The sequence below is a fragment of the Macrotis lagotis genome, chromosome 8 (genome assembly GCF_037893015.1).
Source record: "Macrotis lagotis isolate mMagLag1 chromosome 8, bilby.v1.9.chrom.fasta, whole genome shotgun sequence".
Taxonomy (NCBI): Eukaryota; Metazoa; Chordata; class Mammalia; order Peramelemorphia; family Peramelidae; genus Macrotis; species Macrotis lagotis.
The window spans coordinates 197146719-197173373 of NC_133665.1; the positions used below are offsets into that span (position 1 = coordinate 197146719).

At 45.6% G+C, this 26655-nt stretch overlaps 1 protein-coding gene and 1 long non-coding RNA gene across 7 annotated transcripts; one reads left to right on the forward strand and one right to left on the reverse strand.

Annotated features, from left to right (window-relative positions):
• Positions 1–1635: 1635 nt before the first annotated feature.
• On the reverse strand, positions 1636–20357 carry LOC141496708 (uncharacterized). 6 transcript variants are annotated; one of them, XR_012471082.1, is made up of 8 exons: positions 20176–20357; positions 19325–19453; positions 19077–19189; positions 17962–18096; positions 13060–13174; positions 4663–4791; positions 2844–2943; positions 1636–1721 (listed from the first exon to the last, which is right to left on the reverse strand). It is a non-coding gene; the product is annotated as an uncharacterized LOC141496708 (long non-coding RNA). The 6 variants fall into 6 exon arrangements; XR_012471084.1 differs by lacking the exon at positions 2844–2943 and having other exon boundaries at positions 19679–20356; XR_012471086.1 differs by lacking the exon at positions 2844–2943 and having other exon boundaries at positions 19373–19453; positions 20176–20355.
• CHP2 (calcineurin like EF-hand protein 2) lies at positions 19906–25671 on the forward strand. Its single transcript, XM_074199373.1, has 7 exons — positions 19906–20221; positions 20389–20461; positions 20755–20835; positions 21062–21189; positions 23043–23104; positions 23242–23364; positions 23524–25671. Exons 1-7 carry the CDS (start codon positions 20155–20157, stop codon positions 23575–23577), a joined length of 588 nt encoding a protein of 195 aa, XP_074055474.1. The 5' UTR covers positions 19906–20154; the 3' UTR covers positions 23578–25671.
• The last annotated feature ends 984 nt before the right edge of the window (positions 25672–26655 follow it).

Sequence of the window (26655 nt, forward strand, 5' to 3'; positions counted from 1 at the left end):
CATCACTGGAGGTTCAGTTTGCCCTGACTTATCCAAGAGTAAAGAAAAACAATTCACTTCCAAGGGCATCATGACATTGAAGAGGAAGGTGATTTTCCCTTCAACAGGAGCAGGATGGTTGGTTATGAGGGACTGCCAATGAGACCCCAGTCCTGGGAGCAGGTAAAACACTAGGATTTAGGGAGTCTGCTTCTGGTAGTATGTGATGATGTGGAATGGGGGGGGGGCAGGCTGCACCTCCACCAGGCTGTCACAGGAAGGAAGCTCTGACTATTGTCTATTAACTTTGTGATACAATGGTGTCTTCTAGAGACCCAGAAAGATACATAAAGTGGAGAAATTTAATCTTTTCTTCTTTCTGGCCTTGAAGTAGAAGGATGGTGCTCTGGGCTCTTGAGGGACAGAATGGGAGATATTCTCTTCTCCCCCTGCCCCGATTCCAGGCATCCCCTGGTAATTCAGCCTTCTGGACCTGTTTGTGTCTGGAATGGGATATCATTCTGCTGCTATCTCCTTTCCTTTGGTTCAGGGCTTTGGTATACTGGGTAAGCAGAAGCCCAATGACTGAAGTAAAGGGCATAGGCTTGCTGGGGCCAGTCAAGCTGAGCTGAGTGTGGGACAATCAGTCCTGAAGAAGGACCTGACAGATGACCCTGTCTTACAAGGGAAGGAGGGACCCCCATTTGTCCCCGTTATGTTGTATTTGGATATGAGCTCAGTAGGGGTGAAGCCTCTGTACTCACCACTTTGAGTGCACTCTCCCCTTCACTACTGAAGTAGTCAAGAGGAGATGTGTCCTTGGGAAATACACATTTCTTGTGATGTGTTTCCAGTTAATGACCTGTTGTAAAATCTAGTGGGTATTACCTGGCTAATTTGATAGTGGAGGGCTAGTCATTAGTATCATTGATATAGGGCGGGGGTATTTACAGGCATTGGTGATAGACAGAAACATTAGTCCTTACTGACAGTGAGGATCCTAGAGTATGTCCACATTCGATCCTACCCCTTTCCTCATCTCCATGGAAACTGGGTCTTACCAAATGGCACGGTAGGGGAACATTCTCAATGCCTATGGGAAGAAGAGGGAAGGGGGGAACCGAGAGAGGCCAGGGAGGTGGGACTGTAGATACAGGATCCCATCACATTTCTACAAGTCCTCTTTGGCCTGTCGAACAGTATCAGTTTAATGGCTAATAGCACCACCTGGTGGCTAAATGTGCAATTCCAGACTAGTTCTACGACTGCGTTTATGTGCCCATGCATTCATTCATCTATTTAGATTTTATTTATCTATTTAATAACAAATTATTATGAACTTAATGTGAAGCAGGATTTACCCAATACCAACACTGTCTTCCACTGCCATTGCCTTGATCCCTGATTGTCTTTGAGACTCAACTGAATGACACTGTGGCTTGGGGGTGAATTCACCTCGTTTTCTTTTTTGTTTGTTTATTTTTTAGCACATATTAGTCATGTGATCATGATCATCATCTGTAAAATAGGAATCTTAATAGTCTGACATAATCTATATGTAAAATCTTTGCTAAACTTAATGTTCTTTTTTTAGAAATTATTTTATTTATTTTGAATTTTACAATTTGCCCCAATCTCACTTCCCTCCCCCCACCCCCCACAGAAGGCATTTTTGTTAGTCTTTCCATTGTTTCCATGCTATACTTGATCTAAGTTGAATGTGATGAGAGAAAAATCATATCCTTAAAGGAAAAAAAATAAAGTGTAAGAGATAGTAAGATCACATAATTATAACTTTTTTTTCTTAAAGTTAATAATAGTCTTTGAACTTTGTACAAGCTCCACAATTCTTCATCTGGGTGCAGATGGTATTCTCCATCAAAAATACCCTAAAATTGTCCCTGATGGCTGCACTGATGGAATGAGCAAGTCCATCAAGGTTGGTCATCACTTCCATGTTGCTGTTAGGGTGTACAGTGTTTTTCTGGTTCTGCTCCTCTCACTCAGAATCAGTTCATGCAAATCCTTCCAGGCTTCCCTGAATTCCCATCCCTCCTGGTTTCTAATAGAACAATAGTTAAACCTAATGTTCTTAAATAACTATTACCATTAATTCTATGTCTTTGCTTTCTCTTTGGGGGCCTTCACTTGTCTGATCACTTTTTCTCAGTTTCCTTTTTTTCTATCATTGTCATCCTCCTCAGGAAACAGGTCTATTCTGCAAGATTCTGTGCCTCCATCCCCTTCCCAACCCTCTCCTCTCCTCTTTCTTCTGTCTTCTTTGCTTACTTCATCATCTCCTATGGATTCAATGATCATCTTTGCCCAGATGATGCAACTTGATACAATGCTGTTTTGGAGGCCAGTGAGTCTTGCCTCTTCCACTTGCTACTTGTGTAATGTAACTGTGGATGTTGTGTGGCCTTATATCAATATTCTCATCTCTAAAATGGAGAAGGGTGGCCTCAGTGTCTTCTGTGGCATCATGCCTCCATGACTCCCAAATCCTTTGCCGACCTCCCCTCCTGCACCTGACTTCTGATGTAATGCCCAAATGGATCATCCCTTAGACCTCTCAGCCTCCCTGTGGCCAGATTGGAACCCCTTCCATTCCCTCCTCCAACTTTTGCTCATCCAATCTTGCTTGTTTTCCTTTGGGGCATCACCATTCCTGCAGTCACGTGCATTTTCCATCTTGGGGTCATCCTTAACTCTGCTCTGACCACCTCCCTCCCTCCTTCCTCTACCCACAGTTATTCAGCTGTCATCTTATTGGTTCTTGCTTCCACAGCATCTCTCACATCCAGTTTCCTTTTGCTATTTTCCCAGTCTTTACCCTAGTTCAGACCCTCATCTTAAATCACCTGGAATATTGAAAGAGCCTCCTAATTGACCTCATTTCCTGCAGTTTGTCATTTCTTCAACAGGAGGATGACAGAATTTGGGTTTTGAGCAGTGCTTCCTCTTGTAGCAGAAAGGAGAAATTTGGAGCAAGGACAAACCAGATAAAGCAAAGTATGAGAAACATCTGAGAACCATGGACTGAAGACAGATGGGATAGGGAGTCCCCTTTCAGGCAACTCCCACATGTTTGCTTTCACCCCTTTCCTTTCCTCAGGATTAAAGCAGGTCTGGACTGATTGAAAAATCCTTCTACCCTGGCTGCCAGTTCCAAATAGATGACAGCTCATCAGTGCACATGGAGCTCCCTCTCCTGGCTAATCCTATTCCTGCAAAGACCAGGTGATGCTCTTCCCATTACAGAATCAGGAGGCTAGGAAGGAGTCTTTTAGGGGCAGAGGAGAGACCCAGAACCAGGTTGCTATGCTTGGCTTGTGCTTTTGATCTGAACTTGAGACCTGCCACACTAAAAACTCAGGGGAAACTTCCTGTCTTTTCTATAAACTGGCTTGGAAGGGTTATGAGACAGATTTGATGAGGCCAAAGGAGGCACAAGACTGAAGGGGACTTGGCAAGTCACTGTTCCTGATGAAAATGACTTCTCCAAGATGCTGCCATCTTAAGACCTTGGCTTTGAAAGTCTCTTCAGTCTCCATTTGACTCCCCCTCCATCCACACTCTCAGGATGGGACAGGGTCTCTGGGGCATTCCCCGAATGAATCCTCTTTTCAGAGGGCACAGGAGGGCATGTACTTAGTTGTCTCCTGTGAGGACACAGGCATGATGGGCTACAATCTTCATGAACAGAGACGGCCCTTGAATTATCCTTAGCCTGGGTAAAGAATATACTCTCCTGGTAAGAGTGCAATCTCTACAGGGTCTGGGCATCATCATCCCCATCCTTGGACCACTGGGAATGGTTTCCTTCAAGGAACTCTTATCCTGAAGAGAGGGGACTGACATACAAAATAAAAGAACCTTATTCTAATTCCCTTTCCCTTGAATTATATTAGAGAAGTTCATATTTCTTTTTATTTTCATTTTCTCTTCTATTCACTTTAAACCCTGCCTTCTCTCTGCACTATTCCCACCTGCCCCTTCTTTTCTTCCCACAGTGAAACTCAAAGCAGCCTCATTTTCCACCGTTGTTGCAGCATCTTCCTCCCAGGGCTGCATAGTAAGGCTTTACAGAGCCTGAAACCTTTAGGAATGACTATTGTTGGTGATCAGTGTTATTAGCTATCAATATGATTGTGTAGAGAGAGGGGATTATGTAAGTGTGAGAAAGAAGTGAAGAGGGTTCCTACACCTTTGCAAAGCCTGGGGAGCTCTCCATGGTCCTGAGACCTCCTGTGTAAAAGCCAGCTATTGACTTGCATACACCTGACCAATCCTGATCAAACATTTCTGGGATGACAGGCCCTCAAGGAGCTTATAGTCTTCTGCGAGAAAATAGCAGAAAGCCAGGGCAGTGGAGGAAAAAATTGCTTTGAGGAGAAAAAGAACATAGGAGGAAAGGATGAGGTTTCAGGGATGCCTCAGGAATTCCAAGAAGAAAAGATGGCACAAAGGAGGTAACTGGGACACCTTCAGGAAGGGCAGGTAAGAGACAGAGTCTGAATTGTTGTAAAACACAGATAGGACCACTTCTAGTTTATTTTAGAGGCTTCTTGAGGGATCCGTGACCCAGTCAGATCTGTATCTTAGGAAAATCAATTTGGCAGCTGGGTGGGGCAGGGTGTGTGGTGGTGTGTGAGTATGGTGGTTTGGATTCTGACTCACCTGACACTCAGGTGGGATTTTCCATGCCTCCAGAGAATCCAGTCTCATCTCCAGATGCACCTGCTGACCTCCCTCTCAAGAATCAAGACTTGCACATCTTTATGGAGCAGGTCAAATAACTTTCTTGCTCTGCAGAGTAGAGTACAGCTTGATTATTGCTTCTGGAGCCCAGGAGCCTTTAGATGAAAGGCACCCCCTTGTGCCTTTGTACCAACAGTGTAGCTCCCAAAAGTGCTACGTGGACTTGAGCCCAAGCATTCACTGTCTACAGGGAACAGGGTTGGAAGACTGAGATGAATCTGGCTGCCCCAATTCCTTCTCTATGAATTTTAGGGCTCTGTAACAAAGATTAAGCTGCTATCAATCATTAGATTTGGCAGATGAAATGACCATGACTTGTGTTTTTTTTAGGTTTTTGCAAGGCAAATGGGGTTCAGTGGCTTGCCCAAGGCCACACAGCTAGGCAATTACTAAGTGTCTGAGACAGGATTTGAACCCAGGTACTCCTGATTCCAGGACCAGTGCTTTATCCACTGTGCCACCTAGCCACCCCTGAAATGACTATGGAAGAAAGATTTTTAGCTTGAATTGTAACCCTGTGGAAGTGGCTTACCACTCCTCCCCACCCCCGATGTTCGTGGACTGCTTGTTTGTTCCTATATTCCCTTGAGAACAGTAGGATGATGGTTAGGACAGGATGTCCCTGAGTCAGGATGCAGTGGTGCATACTGTTCATGTAATTTGTCTCCTGTCAGCTAGGAGTCATTTAAATCAGAGCACTCAGTTGTCTTCCTTTCTCTCTGGAGCCTTCTGAGCACACAGCATCCCTGCTTCTGGCCAGATCTCTGAAAACTCCCCCCTGCTTCTCATATTCTTTTTATACAAATTCATGGAGTGGGCTGTAGTCAACCCTTTCTCATCTAGGAAGAGCCAACTCTTCCTCTCTTGATGAACATCTCTCCCTTTCATACCTGCAACTCCATGTTCTTTGCATAACCACGCCAACCTACTCCAGGTTTTTCACAGTATTTCCCCATGCCTACATGGCTTTCCCTAGCCCCCTCAATCCTCCCTACTTAGGATGTCAAAACTCAGCTGAAGCATTGACCCCAGATTTCCAGGCCCCTCTTCTGGTCAGTGTTGGCATCCTACTTCTTCAGAGTGTCTTACATCTCCCTTTCTGTGCATATGACGTAACCCCTATTAGGCTCTAAGTTTTATTCAGGTGTCAAATGTCCCAAATTCAATCTCTCACCCTCTTTGTCCTTTAATGTCATCTTGATACTTTGGCTACATGCATCACACCAAGGATCAGATATTTTCTCCTTAATATCAGGGTTTTAGTGAAAGGGAAAGAAATGAAGACAGATCTGTCTTTGGGGGAAACATCGACAATCTGATAGCCAGTGATCTCTTCTCATTCTTTTTATCGCAGCACAGTGTTTTCCAGTTACTCTAAATCCACCCATTCACTATCCAAGGAGACTCCCTTACTCCTCTGGGGGGGGGGATTTTTCAGAGTGCCCCTGTTCCTGTTTTCTCCTCCTTACATCACAATCAGGATAACTCTTTAGAAAAGCACTTTAGGAAAAAAAGATTACCCCACAAAGCAAAGGAGATTGAGCAACTCGAAGAAGGAAGGGAAGTTGGAGGGATGTAGTACACTGCAAGGATAGAGAAGGAGAAGGGGTGGGCTAGAATGAGAGAGTAAGAAGGGATGTTCATCATGAAGGAAGCATATATAATATTTCACAGAAATTTGATGGATGCAGCCAAATTGGCATCTCAGAGGTCTCAGGTGATTCTGGGAAATACTAGTCTTTGTGTGAATCTCTGAGAATCAACCAAATACAAGACTGTGAGAAGCCAGATTCCATACTTGTAGAACTCTGGATTCCATACTTCAAACCTTTCCCCTCTCTCTCCAACCTCAGCACATCTGACCAATCATCTTCCCTAAGCCCGGATCTGACCACACCACTCTCCAGTGGTTTCTTCCTGCTTCTGCCTTCCCTTATGGTTATTTCACTCGTGGCTCCTCTTCATCCATATTCCGACAATGCCATCTGTTAAGTGGTCTCTGACCTGCACATTCGAGCTAGGACACCATCCCTTGTCCCCACAGTTATTGAGCTCTTAGCCTTCTTAATGACCTCTTATTCATTCCCCAAACAACTTTTATTCACCTAGTGGAATGCCAGTTTCCTGAGGGCAAGGTTTCCAGTTTGAATACTTGGCACTTTAATCACAGTAAGATCTTAAAAAGAATTCAAACTAATTGAATTACCTGATGACTTATAATTGTGATTATAATTGCGATTATTCACAGGTCTCTCATTAACTTCATGGTCTATAACACTACTGCAAGAAGCAGCAGGAAAACTGGCCTCTCACCTGAATCCGTGATTTCCTTTAAGTATTCCTGATACAGTGAGGCTTTCTTGAATACTTATAGTGATGACCTCTCTGCTTCACAAGGGAGGACTTCCTATTTCTGCTCCTGACCTCATTATTAGCAGATCCCTTTTCATACTGAGCTGAAATCTGCCCTCCTGTATCTTCAGTCCTTAACCTAATGCTTCCTCTTAGAGCTACAAAGGGTAAATTCATTTTTTACCCAGTGAAAATTCTGATATTTGGAGATAGTTGAAATTGACTGGGGCAGATGTCTTGGACTGATTAGAAGGGGCTAGTGTCTCCCTCTTTCTGGCCATAACTTCTTGCTCTTTCCTTCAGGCATGACTTTTTTTTTCCTAGTAAAATTCCTCAAGGGAAAGCCTTTCAAACTCAGTTTGGGAAGACAATGGGAAAAGTGGCCTGGAGGCTCCCCCTTCACTCACAGTTTCCTACCGTCCAATAGCTCTCTATAGGCCTAGGAATGAGTCCCTCTCCAGCCTGAAATATTATAAAAATATGAACTGACAGTTTTGTCGTGTTCAGTTCTGGGCCCCCACATTGATGAAGGTATGAGAAATTATAAGACTTATAAAAATCACTGCTTTTCCCTGTTTGTCTTTTCCTTAGGTAAATTACCACCACTAGCCTCTGCTTTGCCACCACTTGTCCAAGGATTCATATCCACAGAAACACACAATACTCACTTTATCATAGAAAAAGTATTTTTGACCAAAAGTTTGTACTTGTGTTACTAACCCTAACCCTAACCCTCACAAATAAAACATCTGGAGTGCGGCAGGCATAATTGGGCAACAATTGGCAGGAAGAATGTAGCAGGTCTGTAGTGGCCTGCAAGCTTAGTAAGTATGATCAGTGGAAAATCTTAACTGGACGAACTAAAGACACCTTTGGTTGCCTTGAGAGGCCCAATTCCCAATCTATGGGAGAGCATGGTCTGTCTGAGCACTACCATAGTCTGAGACCTGATGACTGGGGTTCTTATAGAGCTATGAGTTTTCCTTTCTTCATCCTTGGCTCTTTCTTCTCTTGGCTCTTAGCTGGTCCAGATTCTGAATCAAGAGTGTCAATTAGATTGGAATTGATGGGAGGGAAGAGAGTAAAGAGGTATTATGCTACCCTCTGGTTATAGGAATGAGGGTTTAGCTCCCCAAAGTGTTTCCAATGCTCAAACTCTTTCCTACCAAATCTACCAAAATTGGATATACTTAGGTCCAGAAGGGTTCCTGATTCAACCAGTTCTCTCTTATTTTTCTGATGGGGAATGGAAAACATTTATAAAGGGCCTCATGTTACAGGCACTGTGTTAAGTTCTTCCTCAGAGTAGGTGCTGCTATTACCCCCATTTTACAGAGGCAAGTAGAGGTGAAGTGACTTGCCCAGAGTTATAGTGTTGGAGGTCTTCCTGATGCCAAGGCCAGAGCTCTATGCATTGCAGCCCTTTAGCTGATTTCATACTATGGCTAAGAACACTTCACTCCTCAAATTTATATTTTTGATTGATTGGTTCAATAGAAGTGTCTGGGAATCTAGATATCTAGGACTTGTAATTGTGTGTCATTCTTCTCATCTGATCAAGGTGATGGGAAAGAAAGAAATTTGGTGGTGACATGATTTGGGACTGGGGGAATGAAATGACATTCAGTCCTTAGGGAAGATTGGGACAATCTGGAAGGTGTCTAGAAAAAAGGAATCAGTTGGTGACTGTCCTCAAGTCCAAGAAATATAAGGATGTGTGAAAGAAACAGGGAAGTTTAGTCATAAGAAAAGACCTTGTGAAGACATGTTAGTGTTTCCAAGTATTTAAAGAATTGCCACAAAGACAAAGGAGGTTAATTAAGCTTGTGCTTTGTGGCCACAGAGAATTGAATTAGGAACTTTGGAGTGGCAATTGTTAGAGAAGTAGAATTGAATTTAAAAACAATCCTAAAGTGGATTGTTCCAAAGTGGAATAGGTTGACTGCTTGAGGAAGCCGCAGCTCCTTGGAGTCTTTCAGAGAACACAAATAGATGCCCATTTGTCTGGCATATTGTAGAGGATTCCTGGACTCCAATATCTCTGACTACTCTGAGATGCTGTGGTTCTGGGATGCTTTAGCATCCTAAGTTTTACTGAAGAAGTCCAGATCTTTTATCTATGTTCTGTGGCAGTACACTCTATTTGTTTTAAGTGTTTCATTAGGAATATATATCCTTGAATATAAGTCCAAATAACCTAAATTTCTTAGTTCTTTGCATGCAAATTAATCAGTTTCAACACCTAAAGTAACCCAACTTTTCCAGAGATTTTCCTTCTGATTCACCATCAGAATTTGCTGTCATGTTCATTTTTATAGGCTCCCAATTTGAGTGTTCTTTCAGTAGTTTTTTAGCACAATCAACAATTTCATATAAAGAGGTATTTCAGGGCACAAACCAGAAGGTTTCCAAATGGAAAAGGGGATCCCCAAAACACAAAAGGAATTAAAAACCTCATTAGGAAACCCTATACTTTTCTACTATTCCTGGAAAGAACCTCTTCCACATTTTTCTGGATGATACTTGGACTCTCTCCTGGCCCAATCATCAGAGAGATTCCCTTCCCTGTCTGCTTCTCTGGCAGGGTCATGGAATATCTTCAAGCCATAAGATATTGTCCTGGTGGCATTGCACTCCAGCAGATTATACAGCTTTAATGCATGAGGAGAAAGAGTGATTCCAACATTTCTATTCTTTCCATGTCTTCTTTTCATGGTCAAAGAACTGAAGGATACTGCTGTCCTGTTCTACAGTTCTGAAAGTCAACATAGATCTACTAATTGCTGAGTCAAAGGGTCTTTTCTCAGGTCTTTCCTTCTCAACATTTTCTTGAAACTCTTTTTTGTCACAGTTAAATGACAATGATCTAATAGGTTTCTATGTTTTCAGATTCTCTATCCTTCGGTGCCTTCTAACTAGAACCTCTCAGATTAGTTGCCCTAATTATAAGGGGATCAGGGCTCCTATTCCCTCTCTTATCCCTTTGATTTCCATTTAAATATTATATACCATGAGGCAGCTAGGTAGCACATTGAATAGAGTACTGGCCCTGGAGTCAGGAGAACCTGAGTTCAAATCCAGCCTCAGACACTTAATTACCTAGCTTGGGCAAGTCACCATTGCCTTGCACCGCCCCCCCCCCCCAATATTATTTCCCACGTTAACCTTCTGAAGGCCAGGAGCTGCCTCACTTTTATATTTGTAGTCTTGGAATTTGGCACACAATGTTTAAGAAATGCTTTTTGTATATTTATAGCAGTTTTTTGTGGTGGCTAAGAATTGAACATCAAAGGAGCACCCATCAATTGGGGCGTAACTAAACAAGCTTTGGCACATGCTTTAATAGAATATTGTTGAACTATAAGAAATGACAAGTAGCCAACAAGATTTACACGATCTTATGCTTAAGGAAGTGAACAGAACCAGGAGAATGTTGTACACAGTAACAGAAATATTGTTCGATGAAGAACTGTGAATGACTGCTATTCTCAGCTATACAGTGGTGCAAGGCAATTCAAAAGGATGAAGCATATTATCCATCTCCAGAGAAGTAACTGATTTGACTGAATATAAACTGAAGCTTTCTATTTTTCACTTTCATTTTTTTTCTTTTATTTGAATTTTCTTGTACAAAATGACATATGTAGATGTTTTCATAATTGCATATATATATATATATATATATATATATATATATATATATATATATATATATATATATATATATCCTATATCTGCTTGTTTACTGTCTTAGAATGGGGAGAAGAGGGAGAGAGAGAATTTAGACAAAATTTTAAAATTTAAATAAAACTTTAAATAAAAATGTTTCTAAAAATGAGAAAAAAAGAAATACTTTTTATTCCTCTATTCAGTAGAGGAAGTGGAAAGAGGAGAGGGTTTTGAGGAAAATATCATTTTGATCATGTTGAGTTTGAGATGCCATTCTATGAAGCATTCAGACCAATTAATGACAAAGGACTGGAGACCTGGGCATCATCTACAAAGAGATGGAAACTGACTCACCAATGGATATAGAAGTAAGGAAAGAGAGATAGAGCCTGTGGTGACACTCCTGATTAGATGGTGTGATATAAGTCATCAAAGAAATTGAAGATAGGGCAGACTAGAAGGAGAACTCAGTGAGAGGGAGTGTCCCCAAACCATTGACTGAATGCAAGACAAAGATTTTAATGGCCAAAAATATTCATAGCATTTGGGCTTAACAAAGAGATGGCTATAAACTATGTCCAGCAATTAGGACAGGGTTGCTGAGAGCAGAGGAATTAGTGTAGTCAACAGGGTCAAATCCTAAAGTCAAGAAAATTGAGGAGAGAGACAAGAGATTACTTAAATTCCTCTGAGTGACTGTTACATTACCAAATTAACAAAAGTGGGAAGAGATGGGAAAATCAGCACTAAAGGTTGGTGGAATACATGCTAATTAGGCATGCTAAGTCATTGCTGTTAGAGTTGTGAATTGAGGTGACCATTTGGGAAAAACAATTAGAAATTCATTTTTATGGGCTCCTAATTTGTGTGATTAACAAGGAATGCTAATCAACTTTCCATAGCCTTTGTCCTAATGATCTAATTATGGGCTTATATTCCAAGGATATAAATGTCTAAAAGTTAAATATATTCTCTCCTCCCCCCATCTCTCACCCATTTGATTCTTTTTTTTTAAAGTTTTTTTTTTTTTGGCAAGGCAAACGGGGTTAAGTGGCTTGCCCAAGGCCACACAGCTAGGTAATTATTAATTATCTGAGACTGGATTTGAACCCAGGTACTCCTGACTCCAACGCCAGTGCTTTATCCACTACGCCACTTAGCTGGCCCCCCCAATTTGATTCTTTTTTCCAAACTTCCCTAAAATAATTCAAAAGCACCACCTTTTTCCCCAGAATTTCTCCATGATCTTAGGTCTTATTCTTACCTTATTTTCATTCACCCTGCATGTTTAATCTTCTATTTACATAACACAACTCACCTTCAACTCTTCTCAGTGCACAGTCTTGGTTCAGGGCCTCATCAACTATTCCATTTACTGCAACTACCACCTCTCCTTAATCCCAACCACACCCCAATATATCCTACCAAACATAGATCTGATCATGTCACTGCTCTAGTCATTTAACTCCACTGTCTTCCAATTACCACCAGGCTCAAATAGAAACCATTCTATCTAGATTTTAAAGCTATTCACAAGCTTGCCCCAATCTATTCAGCATCACTGCTTATTATTCCTTTCCCACATTCTGTGGTCCTCCTAAAGGATGGCCCATTTTACACTTTTTGTGTCAGCATTCCACCATGCCTGGAATCTAGGACTGGGGTTCTTACCTATGTCTCAAGACTCAGCTCAGCACCAACTCTTTCATGAAGTCTGAGTATCCACAAATGACTATGTTTATTTGTAGTTTTTTGTAGTCTTTATAATTCTCTGGATATTTAGTTTGTTTCTGTATATGGCCTCATTTTCACCCCATGTAAATGGAAGTTCCCTGGGAGCAGGGATTTTTCATTCTTTACTTTTTGTTTCTAGTGCCTAGTTCAGTTTCTAGGATATAGTAGATGCTTAATCAATGCTTACTGAGCAATTGACGGACAATGCAAGACAAAGATTCTAATGACCGAAAATATTCATAGCATTAGGACTTAACAAAGCAAAGAGATGGCTATAAAATGTGGCCAGCAATTGGGACAGGATTGCAGAGACTGTGGCAGAGATCCTTGAGGATGGGCCTTTCTTAAGGATGTCTGAGGGGCTTGAAGACAAGCATGGGGGGAGGACAATCTATTGTTGGCTCATTTTTGCCATGACATCCTAGATTCTAAGTAAGAATTCATTATTTCTAATGAATGAAAGGCTGCTACTCTCTAGCCCGCTGTCCAAATTTGGCAATTCTGTTTCAAGTGTGGTCAATGATCTTGATAAAAGATGACAGTCCTTCTAATTGAGCTCACCATTGAGTTTTCTATCTTCAAATCTTTGCTCTGAATACATTCTCTAAGGTAAGTAGATATGTGAGACAACATGCAAACTGATATGTAGACACGATGACATTAGTTTAGGTCACTCCTGAGGGAAAAAAAAAACAGCAGTTACCAATGGAAATCAGCAATTGTGAATCAAATAAAAAATAAAGAGAGTAAAGTTGGAGTAAATTAATTAGAATTAGAGGGGGAGTATTGTCCTCAATATAGCAAAGAAAGATCTCTAAGTCCTTAACTGGGCCCTGAGAGAAGAGGAGGGAAGGAGAAGAGCCCAGGGGATAGTCTAGACAAAGGCATGGAGGTAGGAGATGGACAGAGTCAATATCAGAAGAGCTTGTGGTGAATATCATTCCATTTCTTTCTGAGCATGTGAAAGTCTCTACCCTGTCCATTAACTGTAAATTTTTTACCTCTGAGAATATCCTTGCACACTGAGATATTTTAAACACTCCCAGCTTCTGACCAAGCAACTGAGCCACTCCCTCAAAAAAATAGAAATAAACTCTCAGAAGAGGGAGGATTAGAAAGAACATGATCAGAATATGCCTGGAGACACCAGCTTGCCCTTACCCTCCCTGGGGTCTAATGTTTATTTTTCCCGGTCAGGAAATGGGCATGAAGTAGATGCCAAAGGGAAGACAAGCAGCCTTCAGCTGGTATGTATTCCATTACAAGCACAGGCCTTGTGTAGGAGAGTGTGGGTTCTGGCATCTTTGCCAATGGCCTTTTGCTCCTAGAAGTATCAGTGAGATCAAAAGGTGAGATCTGGATTGATCTCAGGGTCAGAGAGATCTTCTGGAGAAGAAGGAATCATCAAAATGAAAGAAGTGCTATGTTTAGTTGGTGTCCCATAAGGAGGCAAGAACAGTTGCCTAAATGTCAATGGCCACACACACATTAGCTGCCTGATAGATGAAAGGGCAAAATGGTGGAGGAAATCGAGCATTCTGCTGAGTGTTCACAACTCAAACTTTTAAAAATATCCCAAATCAAATTCTGAATGTAAGAACAACAACAACAAAATTCACAGTATCTCATTTTTTTCCACCCCAGGACATTTTAGAAGACCCTGGAGTAGGGGCTGCCTTGGGCGCCATGGAAGAAGCATCAGTGACTGTGAGACCTAACAGCAACAGTAGGACCTACAGAAGTGAAGGCACCAAGAGATATCAGCTCCAGAAGATGGTAAAAGGATTAAATGACCTAAAGAAATGACAGAGAACCCCTCTTTTAGCACTGGGCAAAGGACTGGGAATCATTCTTTATCCATTGCCCAGTGTAAGGTCATAATTCTAAGATGGGAGAGGAGCAGTTACAATTTGAAGTCATGAGAGATCAGAGGCTTTCCCTTAGGTAAGGATCAGAGCACAAACCAGGAGAATAGAACTCTCCCCCAATCACACCAATTTGGAAGCACTGAAAACTTAAAGGGCCCCCAGACAGGCACAAAAGTTCATCTCCTCTCCTTAAGGAATGAGAAAAACTCAATTCTAACATAAAGTTCAATGTCAAGAAACAGAGTGGGGAAAATAAACAGCAACAATAAAAAAGAACTTGAGAATAAAAAGACAAGGAAGTTCAAGACAAACTCAGAAGACAATGATGTGGAAACATAAGCAAAACCTCAAAGAAAATACAGATTGGACATAAACCAACAAGAATTCTTAGGAGAAAGAAAGATTAAAAAGAGCAAAGAAAGTCAGAGTGGTAGAGGGGAAAATTAGAAAAGGTATGAGAACTACACAAGAATATTATGACAAGAGAATTCACATGTTGGTTTTAAAAAAGGGGGGGGGGTTACAAAAGCTCACTGAAGAAAATCAGTCCTAAAAAATTAGAATTGGTCTAATGGAAGCTAATGATTCCATGAGACTACAAGAAACAAACAATGTCAAAAGCCTCCCCAAAAGATGAAAATGTAAGATAAAACTGACCTGAAAATAGATCAAAATCATAGATCAAGCTAAAAAAGAGATTAAACAGCATGTTTCAAGAAATTATAAAGGAAAATAGCTCAGAAAAACCAGAAAGCAAAACAGAAATTAAAAAAAAAATAAAATCACTGATCACTTCAGGAAAAAAAATAATCTTCAAATGAAAATTATCATGAACATTATAGCAAAAATCAAGAGCTCCCCAGGTCAAGGAGAAAATACAGCAAGCATCCAGAAATTAATAAGATGCGAGTTTTAGCATCTACCATGATAGAGGAATAGAAATCTTAGAATAAAGGCAAAGGAACTAGGATTAAAACCCCAAATAATCTAACCAGCAAAATTGAGTATAATTCTTCAGAGGAAAAATGGTTTTTTGGGGGGGGGGTTGGTTCTATTTCATAGAGCATTTTCAAGCATTCCTGCTCAAAGGACTAGAACTGAATAGAAAAATTGACACTCAAACACAAAACTCAAGAGAATAGAAAGGTAACCATAAAAGAGAAATCATAAGAGATTCAATGGTGGTCCTTTATACTAGAAGAGAACCAAAATAACATCACTATGCTGTACAGGGTAAGTGTACAGTGTGCCTGTTTAGGGCTAATTACACCAATATGAGTTCTGAAGGCTAGCACAGTTCAGGCACAAAAGGTTCATATGAATATTTGGAGTGGAGATGTCCAAATGTGTGCATCTCACTTTTTTTTTGAGGTACTGAAATTCTACTTTGCTCATAGAGCATAGTTCCACCTTTGATGTGGGCATATCATGTGAGGGGCCTTTTGCCAGTGTCTCTCATCTCTCACCAGCAATTCCAAAGTTCTTCAGAGAGACCCTGAGAATGTCCTTGTATCTCTTCTTCTGATCTCTTGTGTGCACTTGTCTTGTGTGAGTTCTCTGTAAAAGTCTTTTGGGCAAATACACTTTGTTATTCGAACACGGCCATCCCATCCAAGTTGCACTCTCTTGCAGCAGTATTTGAATGCTTGGCAATTTAGCTCTGAGTAAGGTATTTTATTTTGCCAGGTGATCTTCAAAATCTAAGACAATTCAAATGGAAGTTTCCTGGTCTGGTGCTAGTGGGCTGTCCAGATTTCACAGGCATCCAGCAATGGAGTCAGCACAATGGCTCTGTGAATCCCCAGCTTGGTAGACAATCTAATAGCTCTTTTCTTCCACATTTTCTTCCAAAGGCCAAGCTGGCAATGTGTGTGTCTACCCCATTATCTATCTATGCCAACATCCCTGGAAAGTGTCCTGCCAAGGTCAGCAAACTTATCCACAGCATTTGCTGTAACCAATTGTTCCATGTATGGATAATTGGGTTGTGAATGATAGAGAGCCTTTGTATTTTTGGTGGTGTTAGGCCAAAATGAGCCCTAGCAGCAGAGAATCAATCATTTTGGTGCATCTCAGTCTCAGAATGGGCATTCAGGGCACCATCATATGTAAACAAAAAGTCACACACTCCCTCCAGTTTAGTCTTGGCTTGTAGTTTTTTTTTTTTAATTAAGTAGTTTGTCCTCATTGTAATAGAGGACTGATGCCATTTTTTGTCCTTATTGAGGGCATCTTTCAACAATGCTGAAAACATCTGGCTAAAAAGTCACCAGGCCTGCTTCACTCCCTTGGTGCTGGCCAGCAAGCCTTAGTCCTTATTCTGAACATCATGAAGCTGGCCTACCAGCCTGAGGAAGTTCTCTGGTCAATCCAATTTTGCCATGATCTTCTTTCTCTCTTACAGGATCACAAAGGCCAGCTTGGTCAGGATGATGAATGATGGGGTCTGAAGGAGACCCCCCCCCACAAAGCCCCTATTCCAGACCAGGAGAGGACGGTGTCCCCGTGACACCCTCCACTGCTCAATGGGAACGACCTTCCTTCAACTAGAAGTCACAAAAGTCAGTGCCCCCCCACCAGAGCCCGGGAGATTTCGGGAAGGAACCCCTGAGCTGACCAGCCACTGGGGAGAGGAGGTGCTCGAGCTCCCGGAATCCTGAAGGGTGGGGTGGGGGCACCCTCACACAACGGACTGGGGGGGTGGGGCAGACCGTGTGGTTGACAAGTGAGAGAAGGGGGAAGAGGACTGCGGGGAGGAGAGCTAGGAACCCCAGGGAGCAGCCCTGATGGACCAGGCCTGTGGGAGGAGGCAGGTCGGAACCGGGCGCACCCTCTCCCGACCCGAAGGCATCAGAAAGGCGGGGGTGGGGGGCAAGGGGGGAGAGCGGGGCCAGCAGCCCGGCCCGACCCAAGGGTGTCCTCTCTCCCCGACTCCTCCCTGGAGGCACCGCAGGAGGGGAGCGCACCTTGGAGAGGGGCCCGGGGGTTCCGAGAAAGGCGGGGGCCCCTCCCCGCCCCACCAGGGCCACCCCACGGGCCCCAGCCTGCTTCCCTGCTCCGGCCTCCCGCCAGCCGCCCATCCACACCCCGCACCCCGTGTCTTCCCTGGGCGAGGCCACCCGGCCCCGCAAACGCAAATCACCTCCACTGCACCCCACTCCTCCAGCCCCCGCCGGGGCCCCCGCCAGTCAGCCAGATGGGGGAGCGGGGCCCGGTCCCTAGACTGAGGCAGGAACGGGGGGGGGCAGGAACAGAGCGAGGGACAGGCGAGGTGGTCAGCTCCTGCCCGACGGGGACCCCCCTCCTCGCAGGCCCAGGGTCCCCACTGGTGGCGGGGCGCTCCCTCCCCTCCCGGCTAGATAAAACCAGAGCCGAGCACACCGTAGCCTTGGCTTGGAGCCTCTGGCTGGGGCCCGGAGGGAGACGGCGGCCAAAGGGCCGGGCCCCCTCAGCCGGTCTCCTATTCAGTAAGGTCCCACAGACCGACATATTCCGGAAATACACCCAGTCCAGTGGCCAAAATCTTCCACGAAGTCTGCTTTCCTGTGTCCTAGACAAGGGCCGTCCTTGGCTCCCTCACTTGGTGGCCACTCACCAAATCTGAGAAGGGAAGGCTTTCTTATAGCGGCTGTGCTTGGCACTTGACTCTGCAAGACCCTGGTGTGGATTTGGGCCAGTAGGTTCTATTTACTCCAGATTCCAATGATCAAACCATAGGTTCATTCAGTAGCTGAAAGAATGCAAAGGGGGATTTGAAGAACATTTTCTAACAAGTGCAGCTATGCCTGACTTCCTTTCTAGGATCCCATTAGCACAGCAGCATGGAATACATGAGGTGCCCTTTCAAATGTTCATTTTAAAAGTCACTCTCATCTGAAGCAGACAACAATGCCTTGAAAACACTTTGCTGAGGTCCACAACAGTCCTTTTCAATCTACAAGTAATGTCAGCCAAGCAGCAGAGCTGATGGACTCATGAACTGACTCAACTGGCCCATGAAAGTCCTAAAAATTGGACAATCTGGTCAGCCTCTCCCAGCTGCCCTAGCCCTTCACCTAGTGCTTGTCACAACATTCATTCATTCATTCCTTCCTTCCCAAGAATTCTCTATACCACACCAGGCTTTCTCTGCAAGATAGTACAACAAACCAAGTCTAACCATAGTGCTTCTTGAGGTTACATTGAAAGGATATTGGGGGAGACCTTTTGTGTTGCCCTTGGGTTGGTCCAACCACATGTGAGAGGGTGTGTTCAACAAAGGGTGCCCTATTGGAGGAAGATAGAACTAGGAAAGTGAAAGGTCCCAAAAGACATTCTTAAATGTAGCCCAAGAACTGGTGATGCCAAGTCTGGAAAAGAGGAGACTTCTGGGTTGACTGGCTTCCAGACCTTCAAAGACAAGCTGGTGGACAAGGAATTGCTCTTTTGCTTGCTCCCAAAGTCAGGACAGACAAGAGAATTTGGGGTAGGGTGGGGTGGGGGGAAGAGGCTGGAACCAGCTATTGCAAAGGGCAAATCTGGCTTGATATGGGAGTGGGGGAGATTCTCACCATCCATTAGTCAGTCCAACATGGGGTGGCTTAATTCAGTAGAGCAGAAGGAGAAGAAAATGGAGAGGAGGAAGAGAAGCAGGAAGAGGATTAAGAGGAGGAAGGCTTTTCAGTTCCCCTAAATCTGAATATACTGTAACTCCTCACTGAGAGTTAGTACCCTGCCAGTCATCTCAGCATCTCTTGGGGCTTCTTTTCCTGCACTTCTCTTGGGGTTTGTGCTTCTTGCCAATTCTCTGGGTTATCTCTTGGTTTCTTTTCCTCATGTGATTCCTGTTTGAGATTGTTTTTGTCAGATTGTTTTTGTTTTTCTGCCTCTGTGTCCCCCTCCCCCCTTCCATGGTTCTCTGCCTCTCTTGTTTGTCTCTCTCTCTCCCCTTGTGTCTTCCCCCCCCCCCTTCTCCCTACTTTCTTAGCTCTCTCCTCTTCTCTCTTCTTCCTTTTTTTCCTTCTTGCCTTTAGATCTTGGATCTTTGCCTCAGTTTTATCTCCCTGTCTCAGATGAGTTGAACAGGCTGCATTTCTCTTCCTGTAAGTCTAATATTTCATTGTAATTAGAGAGAGAGAGAGAGAGAGAGAGAGAGAGAGAGAATGCCCCCGGGGCTTCCACAGAACTAAGCCGTGATGGGGCATGAGATCAGGTCTCTCTCTCTGGGTCTGGGTCTGTGTGGTGTCACCCCCCCCCCCCCCCCCCGTCCTGCTCTCTTTCAGTCTGTCTCTATGAATGGGTTTCTCCCTCCCTCTCACACTTCCTCTGCTCACACTGCTCCCAGCTTTTGAAGGGAGGGGGAGATCCAAGGCCGTTGGGGAGATGTTGGGGAGGAGGGAGATTGGGGCCTTTTTAGGGGGGCTGGGCTTGGCCCTTGGGGCCCGGAGAGCCTCCCCTCCCAGGCAGGCCTGGCCCCTCTGGGAGCTGTCAAGGAAACACCCCTGCCAGGCGCCTCCTCTGCCAGGCCGGAATCTTGCCCTCGTTCTGCCCCCCCCTGCCCCCTCTGAGGCCGGCCTCTGTTGGTGGGGCCCGGAGGCCGGCATGGCTGGCGGCGGTTGGGTGCCACCTGGGCCCCACGGAACTCTGCCAGGAGGGCGCGGCGGCCCGGCTCGCGGGGAGTTGGGGGGCGCTGAAGGGCGGGGCGCCCCGGCCCAGAGGAGGAGCCGAGCTTCCCGCTGGACTCCGCCCTGCAGCCTCCGGCTCGGACCCTGGACCCGGGCCCCGCCCCGGCCTAGGCACTGGCCCAGCCATGGGATCGGGCAGGTCCCACCTGGAGCAGGAGCCCGAGCTGGACTCCATCGAGGAGGAGACCGGCTGTGAGTAGACGGCGGGGCCCCGGGGGTCCGGGGCTGGGGCCCGGGCGGGGGGCGCGGAGGTTCCCCAACTGTCCCGGGGGCTCCGAACCCTGAGAACTCTGCTCTGCGGCTCGAGCCTCTTCCTGGACCCCACCCCGCGGTTCTGACTCCCCCTCCCGCTTCGGCAGTCTCCCGGGCCAACCTGGATCGCCTCCACCACCGCTTCCGGGCCTTGGACAGGAACAATAAGGGTTACCTCAAGTGAGCAGAGCCCCCCACCCCGCTGGGACCCTCAGCCTTCAGGCCTCTGCCCCAACTCCTCACTGGCCCTGGCCTTGGGGCCCCTCCAAAGCAGGCCCCTGACTCCCGACCCAGTACTCCCAGGGCCCACCACTCACCTGTCCTCCCTGACCCCTCAGGCCCCCACGGGGGTCCCCCTCCCATGAAGAACTTCCTTCTCCTACTTCAGCTCCCCAGCTCCCCCGCTCCCCCGTGACTGCTCCAGTCTGAGGCTTTACCTCTGACCTTGACATTTAGCCCTCTCACCCCAACAGTCGGATGGATTTACACAGCATAAAGGAGCTTGACATGAATCCCCTGGGGGATCGGATCATCAACAGCTTTTTCCCTGATGGGTGAGTCCAGTCCAGCACTTGGAAGGAGAGGAAGAGGGGCAAGAGCCCTGGGAAAGAGGTGGGAGCCTCAGGAAACAGACCCAGCCAGGGAGCTGGCACCTTGCCAGGCATGGAGATGCCCCATCATATTAAAATTCCCTCCTTTTGCCTGAGACCTAAGATCTGGATCCCAAGACTGAAAGCCCGCACGTCTTTGGGGTGGGATACCTTGCCTCTCTTTTCTTAGGGGTCAATGTGTGGATTTCCGAGGCTTTGTCAGGGTCCTAGCTCATTTCCGACCGGTGAAAGAGAACAGAGATGACAACAACCCCCACAAACCTGAGCCTCTAAACAGCAGGAACAACAAACTTCGGTGTGAGTGTGATTGGGGGAAATCATGGAAAATCATTATCTCTTCCTTATGACCTTTAATCTTCCTTGTTTCCTCATCCCTGGGTGATGATTCATTTTCAGTGCTTACCAAGACCATTCTCCCCTCTGAGCCTCAATTTCTCCATTGGAACAATGGCCTTGGGCACTTGTTTCCCCCCACCCCGCCCCCTGCCGTGACTAGGGAATTTTGAGGAGGAGCAGTTGAGTTGAGCAGAGATGAGGAGGGGCCAGGAATCTGGAAGCAAGTGCCCATCAGTCCCACCATAGTCTGAAGTCCACTAGAGACAAAGGTCTCAGGAGCAGAGGAGGGTAAGGAGGCCAGTGTCCAGGATGATGACTGGAGTTGGGTCCTGGGAGATGGTGAAGACTGAGGAGGGGCTACAGGGCTCAGCCACAAGGGCCTGGGCAGACAGAGTGGGTTGTGTGTAAGGAAAGGAAAATGACTCACCTCTTGCCCACTCTGTCAGTGGAGACAAGGGGCCACCATCAGTTGTAGAGAGGCAACTGAGAGATGGGTCTTGCTCCTCAGAAGACCTTTGGGTTTCAGGGATGCCACAAAAGGGGAAAAAAAATTGGAGAGGGGCAGATCCTAGCACCTCAGAAATCAGACAATCCAGTCCCCTCATTTTTAGATGAGGTAGACAAATCACCTTATTTCTATTTTGTACATACCTGATTACATCAATGAGGTGTCAGTGGCATCTCTTCAAGCCAAAGATTGGGCTTGGGAGCTATCCGCAGGGCTACAGGAGTTGCCAAAGCACCAGGTGTATATTAGATGCCTTAGAAATGGGAGTAGATCCAAGATCATCCAGATTTTGTCAGAGGACTCCAGTCTTCTGACTCCTAATTCAATAATCTTTGCATAGTATTGAGACATAGACCAGAATCAGTGTATTCCTGCTCCCCGGGAGCTGGCCATTCTTTTGGGGTTATCCAGAAAAGTTAGCAGAAGTTCATCTGGGAGTGGCAAGGTTTGCCTTGACTGCAGGTAGAGACAGTTCCTCAGGATTCTTCGAACCAGAGGCTCTGAGGGGAGACCCAGGCACCAATGGGACCAGAAAGTGGGGGGAGAAGACTAGTATGGTAGGAAAGGCTGCCTGTCACCCGATTCGGAAGTGCCCTACATGCCTGGCAAGAACACTAGTCCCTGAAGAGGCTAATGACATGTGCAGCCCCTTAGTTAAAGTCAAACAGTTTGAAAGTTGTAAGGCTGCATGGGGACTGGGAGGATCAAAAAGAAGGTCCAGGAGAGAGGTGATGAGGGAGAGCTTCAGGAGGTGGTGCCCAGGAGTACTTGGAGAAGGAACATGGATGGAAAGGGTGCTGTGGAAGTGGGATCCACCACACTTGGTGACTGATTGACCACTTGGGGCCAGGGGGCATGAGGACTTAGGGGACTCATATTGGAAGAATTGCAGTACCCTGGACAGAGATAGAGAAGTCAGATGAAGCTAGTGACCAAGGTGGGAAGGGACTTCTGGTACCACCCTCTGTTCTCCCCAGCTGAGCTCCAGTGATCCCTCACATTCCCAAGCTTGTCTAACTGAACTCAGTAGGAAACTAGGTCCTGGGCAAGTAAGTGGCTACTGTGGGACCTAGTAAGTGGCAATCTTGACATGGTCAGAAAGGGTTAGGGTTAGGGTTAGAAGGGGGAGTCACCTGAAATGTCAGAATTTGGAGCAAATGTCAGAGGCTGTACTAGATTTACCAGGATCTTCAGTTCCATCCATTGCAGACCTTAGGAAAATGGACTGTAGCATAGGACAAGACCAGGCTGGAAGGCCAGAGGATCCCATCCCTGTTCTGACCCTACTTTCTTTTTTCCCATTCAGTTGCTTTTCAGCTCTATGACCTAGACTGTGATGGAAAGATCTCAAAGAAAGAGATGTTACAGGTTAGAGAAGTGGTTGTGAGGATGGGTGTATGCATTGTGTGTTTGTGTGTGCCTGTGTGCGTTCGTGACAGGGATGGGACTGGAAATATTTGATTTGATTTATTTGCACACTTTTCTCTCACTATGGGCAATGCCAGGTCTTGAGGTTGATGGTTGGGGTTCAGGTGACAGAAGAGCAGTTGGAGATCATTGCAGACCGGACAGTGCAAGAAGCTGATGAGGATGGGGATGGAGCTGTGTCTTTTTTGGAGTTTTCCAAGGTTAGTAGTGACCAGCATCATGGGAAATTGAAGAGAGCAGAATGGGGGAAAGGCAAGACACTACTGGGGTAATGGGAGCTTTGGGGACAGGACAGGTGAGGGATCTGGGAATACAGCATCCTCTATGGACTGAGGGTTCTCTCTACTTCTCCTCATCAGTCCTTAGAGAAGATGAACGTTGAACACAAAATGAGCATCCGGATCCTGAAGTGACCTCCATCTCCAGGAGGCATCTCCCCCACCCTACAAGAAGCCATTTCCAATCCCCAGAGGTATTCCCTTCCATTCCTGGGGTGCACCCCTCTCTATTCTGTAGGAATTCACTTTTGGGTCCTGGAGGGATTTGCCCCCAGATCTGGAAGAATCCATCTCCAAAGGGCTATACCTTTCTCCTTTTAGAGGAAAATCTTTTGGCTTTCCACTGTTCCTGGAGAAATTTAGCCCCCACTCACCTGAATTAATTTAGCCCAATCTAGAGAGTCCATGTGGCACCAGTGGAGGAACACACTCCTCACTCCTGAAAGGCTCCACCTCTAAGGGTCTTCCTCAGGATTCCAAGGTTCTAACCCTAACCCTCACTCAGATGTGTCTCCTCCAGAACTGGGAGGGATGCTTCCCACTCCCCATGATACAGCATTGCTTGCAAACTCCCCTCTCTTCTCTCCACCATGCCCACCTGCTAGATCATTTAAGCAGCAAGTTTGGAAGAGCCCTGACCAATGTGTGGGAATGGGCTCAATAAACCCTAAATGTTTCTCTGGAATGGAATCAATCAAAGAATGAAAAGGGATTTGGGTGGGGCTTCTCTTCTTGGTTATTTTCTCCAAGGTCCTTTTTGTTCAGCTCAGAGACAGATCCAGCAGAAACTCCTCAGGCCCCAACTCTTAGTAGCTAGATTATGACAGACAGACAGTCAGACATAAATAATCCATGCATACTTTTATACCACAAGAGAGGACAAACCTCAGGAGAGAACAGAGGAGGCAGACTGGCCCTTGTGAAGAACCCTCATTCCAGGACTTTGAACAGGTTTCCTTCCCCAGGGCAGAGAGACTTACATGTTACATGTTGGGGTGAGATTAGGAAAGGTAGAGGGGATTCAGGTAGAATTGGAAAGGGAAAGCTGTGACCGATAACAGAGGAATTCATGAGTGTGTGTCTGCCTGTGTCTTTGTGTCTGTGTGGTTGTATATGTGTGTGTGTGTCTCTGATAGTGGATGTGTGAGAATATATGTATGAGTATATGTGTGTCTGTGTGAGTGTGTAGATATGTATGCATGTGGGTATTGGTGGCTGTGTGTGTGAGAATGTATGGGAATGTATGGATGATTTTGTATTTGTATGAGTGTATGTGAGTGTGTGTGTGTTGGTATGGGTGTGTATGTGTGTTTGTGTGGAAGGGGAAATGGAATAGGTTGAATGTCTTGGCCAAATGTCAGAAACAACAGACAATCAAGTCTGGATATATTTCCTAGCTGTGTAACCCTGGGCAAGTTATTTAACCTCTAGCTGTCTCCGTTTCTGCAATTGTAAATTGGGCTAAATTGGTAAATTGGGGTTTTTCCTGGCTTGCAGATATGTGAGGATCAAAATACATCTTTGTAAAGTGATTAGAATAGAGCTTGTACCTAGTAGGTGCCTAATAAGTGCTTATTCCTTTCCCCTCCCCCAGTGGAATTTTGGGCTGAATTGGATCAGGAATAAAGCAGAGACACATCTGAAAGAAAAAATTACAAGGCTTTTGTCATCCCCCAATTTACAGTTGAGGAAACAGACCCAGATGAAGAACTGTGCCCTAGGGTACCATAGGAGGTGTCTTAGGGCTGATTTTGAATTTAGTGTTCTGCCCACTGTGGTATCACCTAGTTTCCTGAAAGAAGTCTCTCTGTCCTTGTCAGTACATATGTCGAATCTTGTCTCCATTTGACAAGTTGGAACATAGAGGGCAGCCAGGTTGGGGAAGGGGGGCCATCCTCCTCAGAGACTTGGAGGGAACACAACAGGACTGGTTTGGAATCTGGGGCAGTTATGGTCCACAGATAGATGAATGGGGTCAGTCTAGTCTGGAGAAGAGCCCACTTGTTGAGGGTGAGTCTTTCAGGCTGTAAAGAGGACCCTGCCTAACAGTGAGAGCTATTCTGGGCTGGGGCAGGCAACCTGGGGTGGCAGGCACTTAGATGGACCCTGTTTGACCATGCATGGTAAGCTTTGGACTGAACACTCACCCCCTGGAGATGCTGCTTTTCTCTGAAGCAGAAGAATGGACAGGATGGGCAGATGGAGGGAGGGGATCTTGGTCTTCTTAGGGCAGGGCTGCCTGGGTAGCCACTGGGGTACAGAGCAGGGGCTCTGTGTGTGTGTGTGTGTGTGTGTGTGTGTGTGTGTGTGTGTGTGTGTGTGTGTGTGTGTGTGTGTGTGTGTGAGAATGTATATGTTTGTGTGTGTGTGAGTGTGTAGATATGTATGCATGTGGGTATTGGTGGCTGGGTGTGTGAGAATGTGTGGGAGTGTATGTTCTGTACCCCAGTGGCTACATACATACTTTTTTTTTGCAAGGCAAACAGGGTTAAGTGGCTTTGCCCAAGGCCACACAGCTAGGTAATTATTGAGTGTCTGAGAACGGATTTGAACCCAGGTACTCCTGACTCCAGGGCCAGTGCTTTATCCACTATGCCACCTAGGCCCCTGATACATACATTTTCACCAGCCTCATTGCAGTCCCCTTGGGTCTGGGTTTTTGCCTCTAGCACCACCCCCTTATCCATATCTGGGATTTGATGGGTGTTGGGAACATCTCATAAGAAAGAGCCGCCCTCATCAGTGCAGACTCACCCCAATCTGTTTGTTCAGGTCTCATCTGGGGCTTCTGGGGGCACAGCATCTCTGGGAATATGCCAGAGGTGGGCCATTCTGAACTCGAGGTCAGATTTCTATTGACTGGGTTAGGCTGCCTCTTGCCTTCTTCCCTTCTGTCCCCTTGGGCCAGTCCAGTAACTTCTAGAATTCCTGAGGCTTTTTATTCCCTGGAAAATTGTCACCCTGCAAGGGTCAGAGCTGGATGAAAATCAGTCTTCCTGGAACTTGCACACCAGTAGGAAAGGTCAGGTGATGGTGGAGGTGGAGGGGGACTTTTGAGAGTTAGGAAGGCCTGGATCCAAGTCTTGCTATTGACACATTCTGCCTTGGAAAAGGCACCAGACCCTAAATCTAACTTCCAGGTCTAATCCAGTCCTAAACTGGCCCAGGAAACTGGAAGGTGATGGTTCCCAGTATGGATTTTGAGGTCAAAAC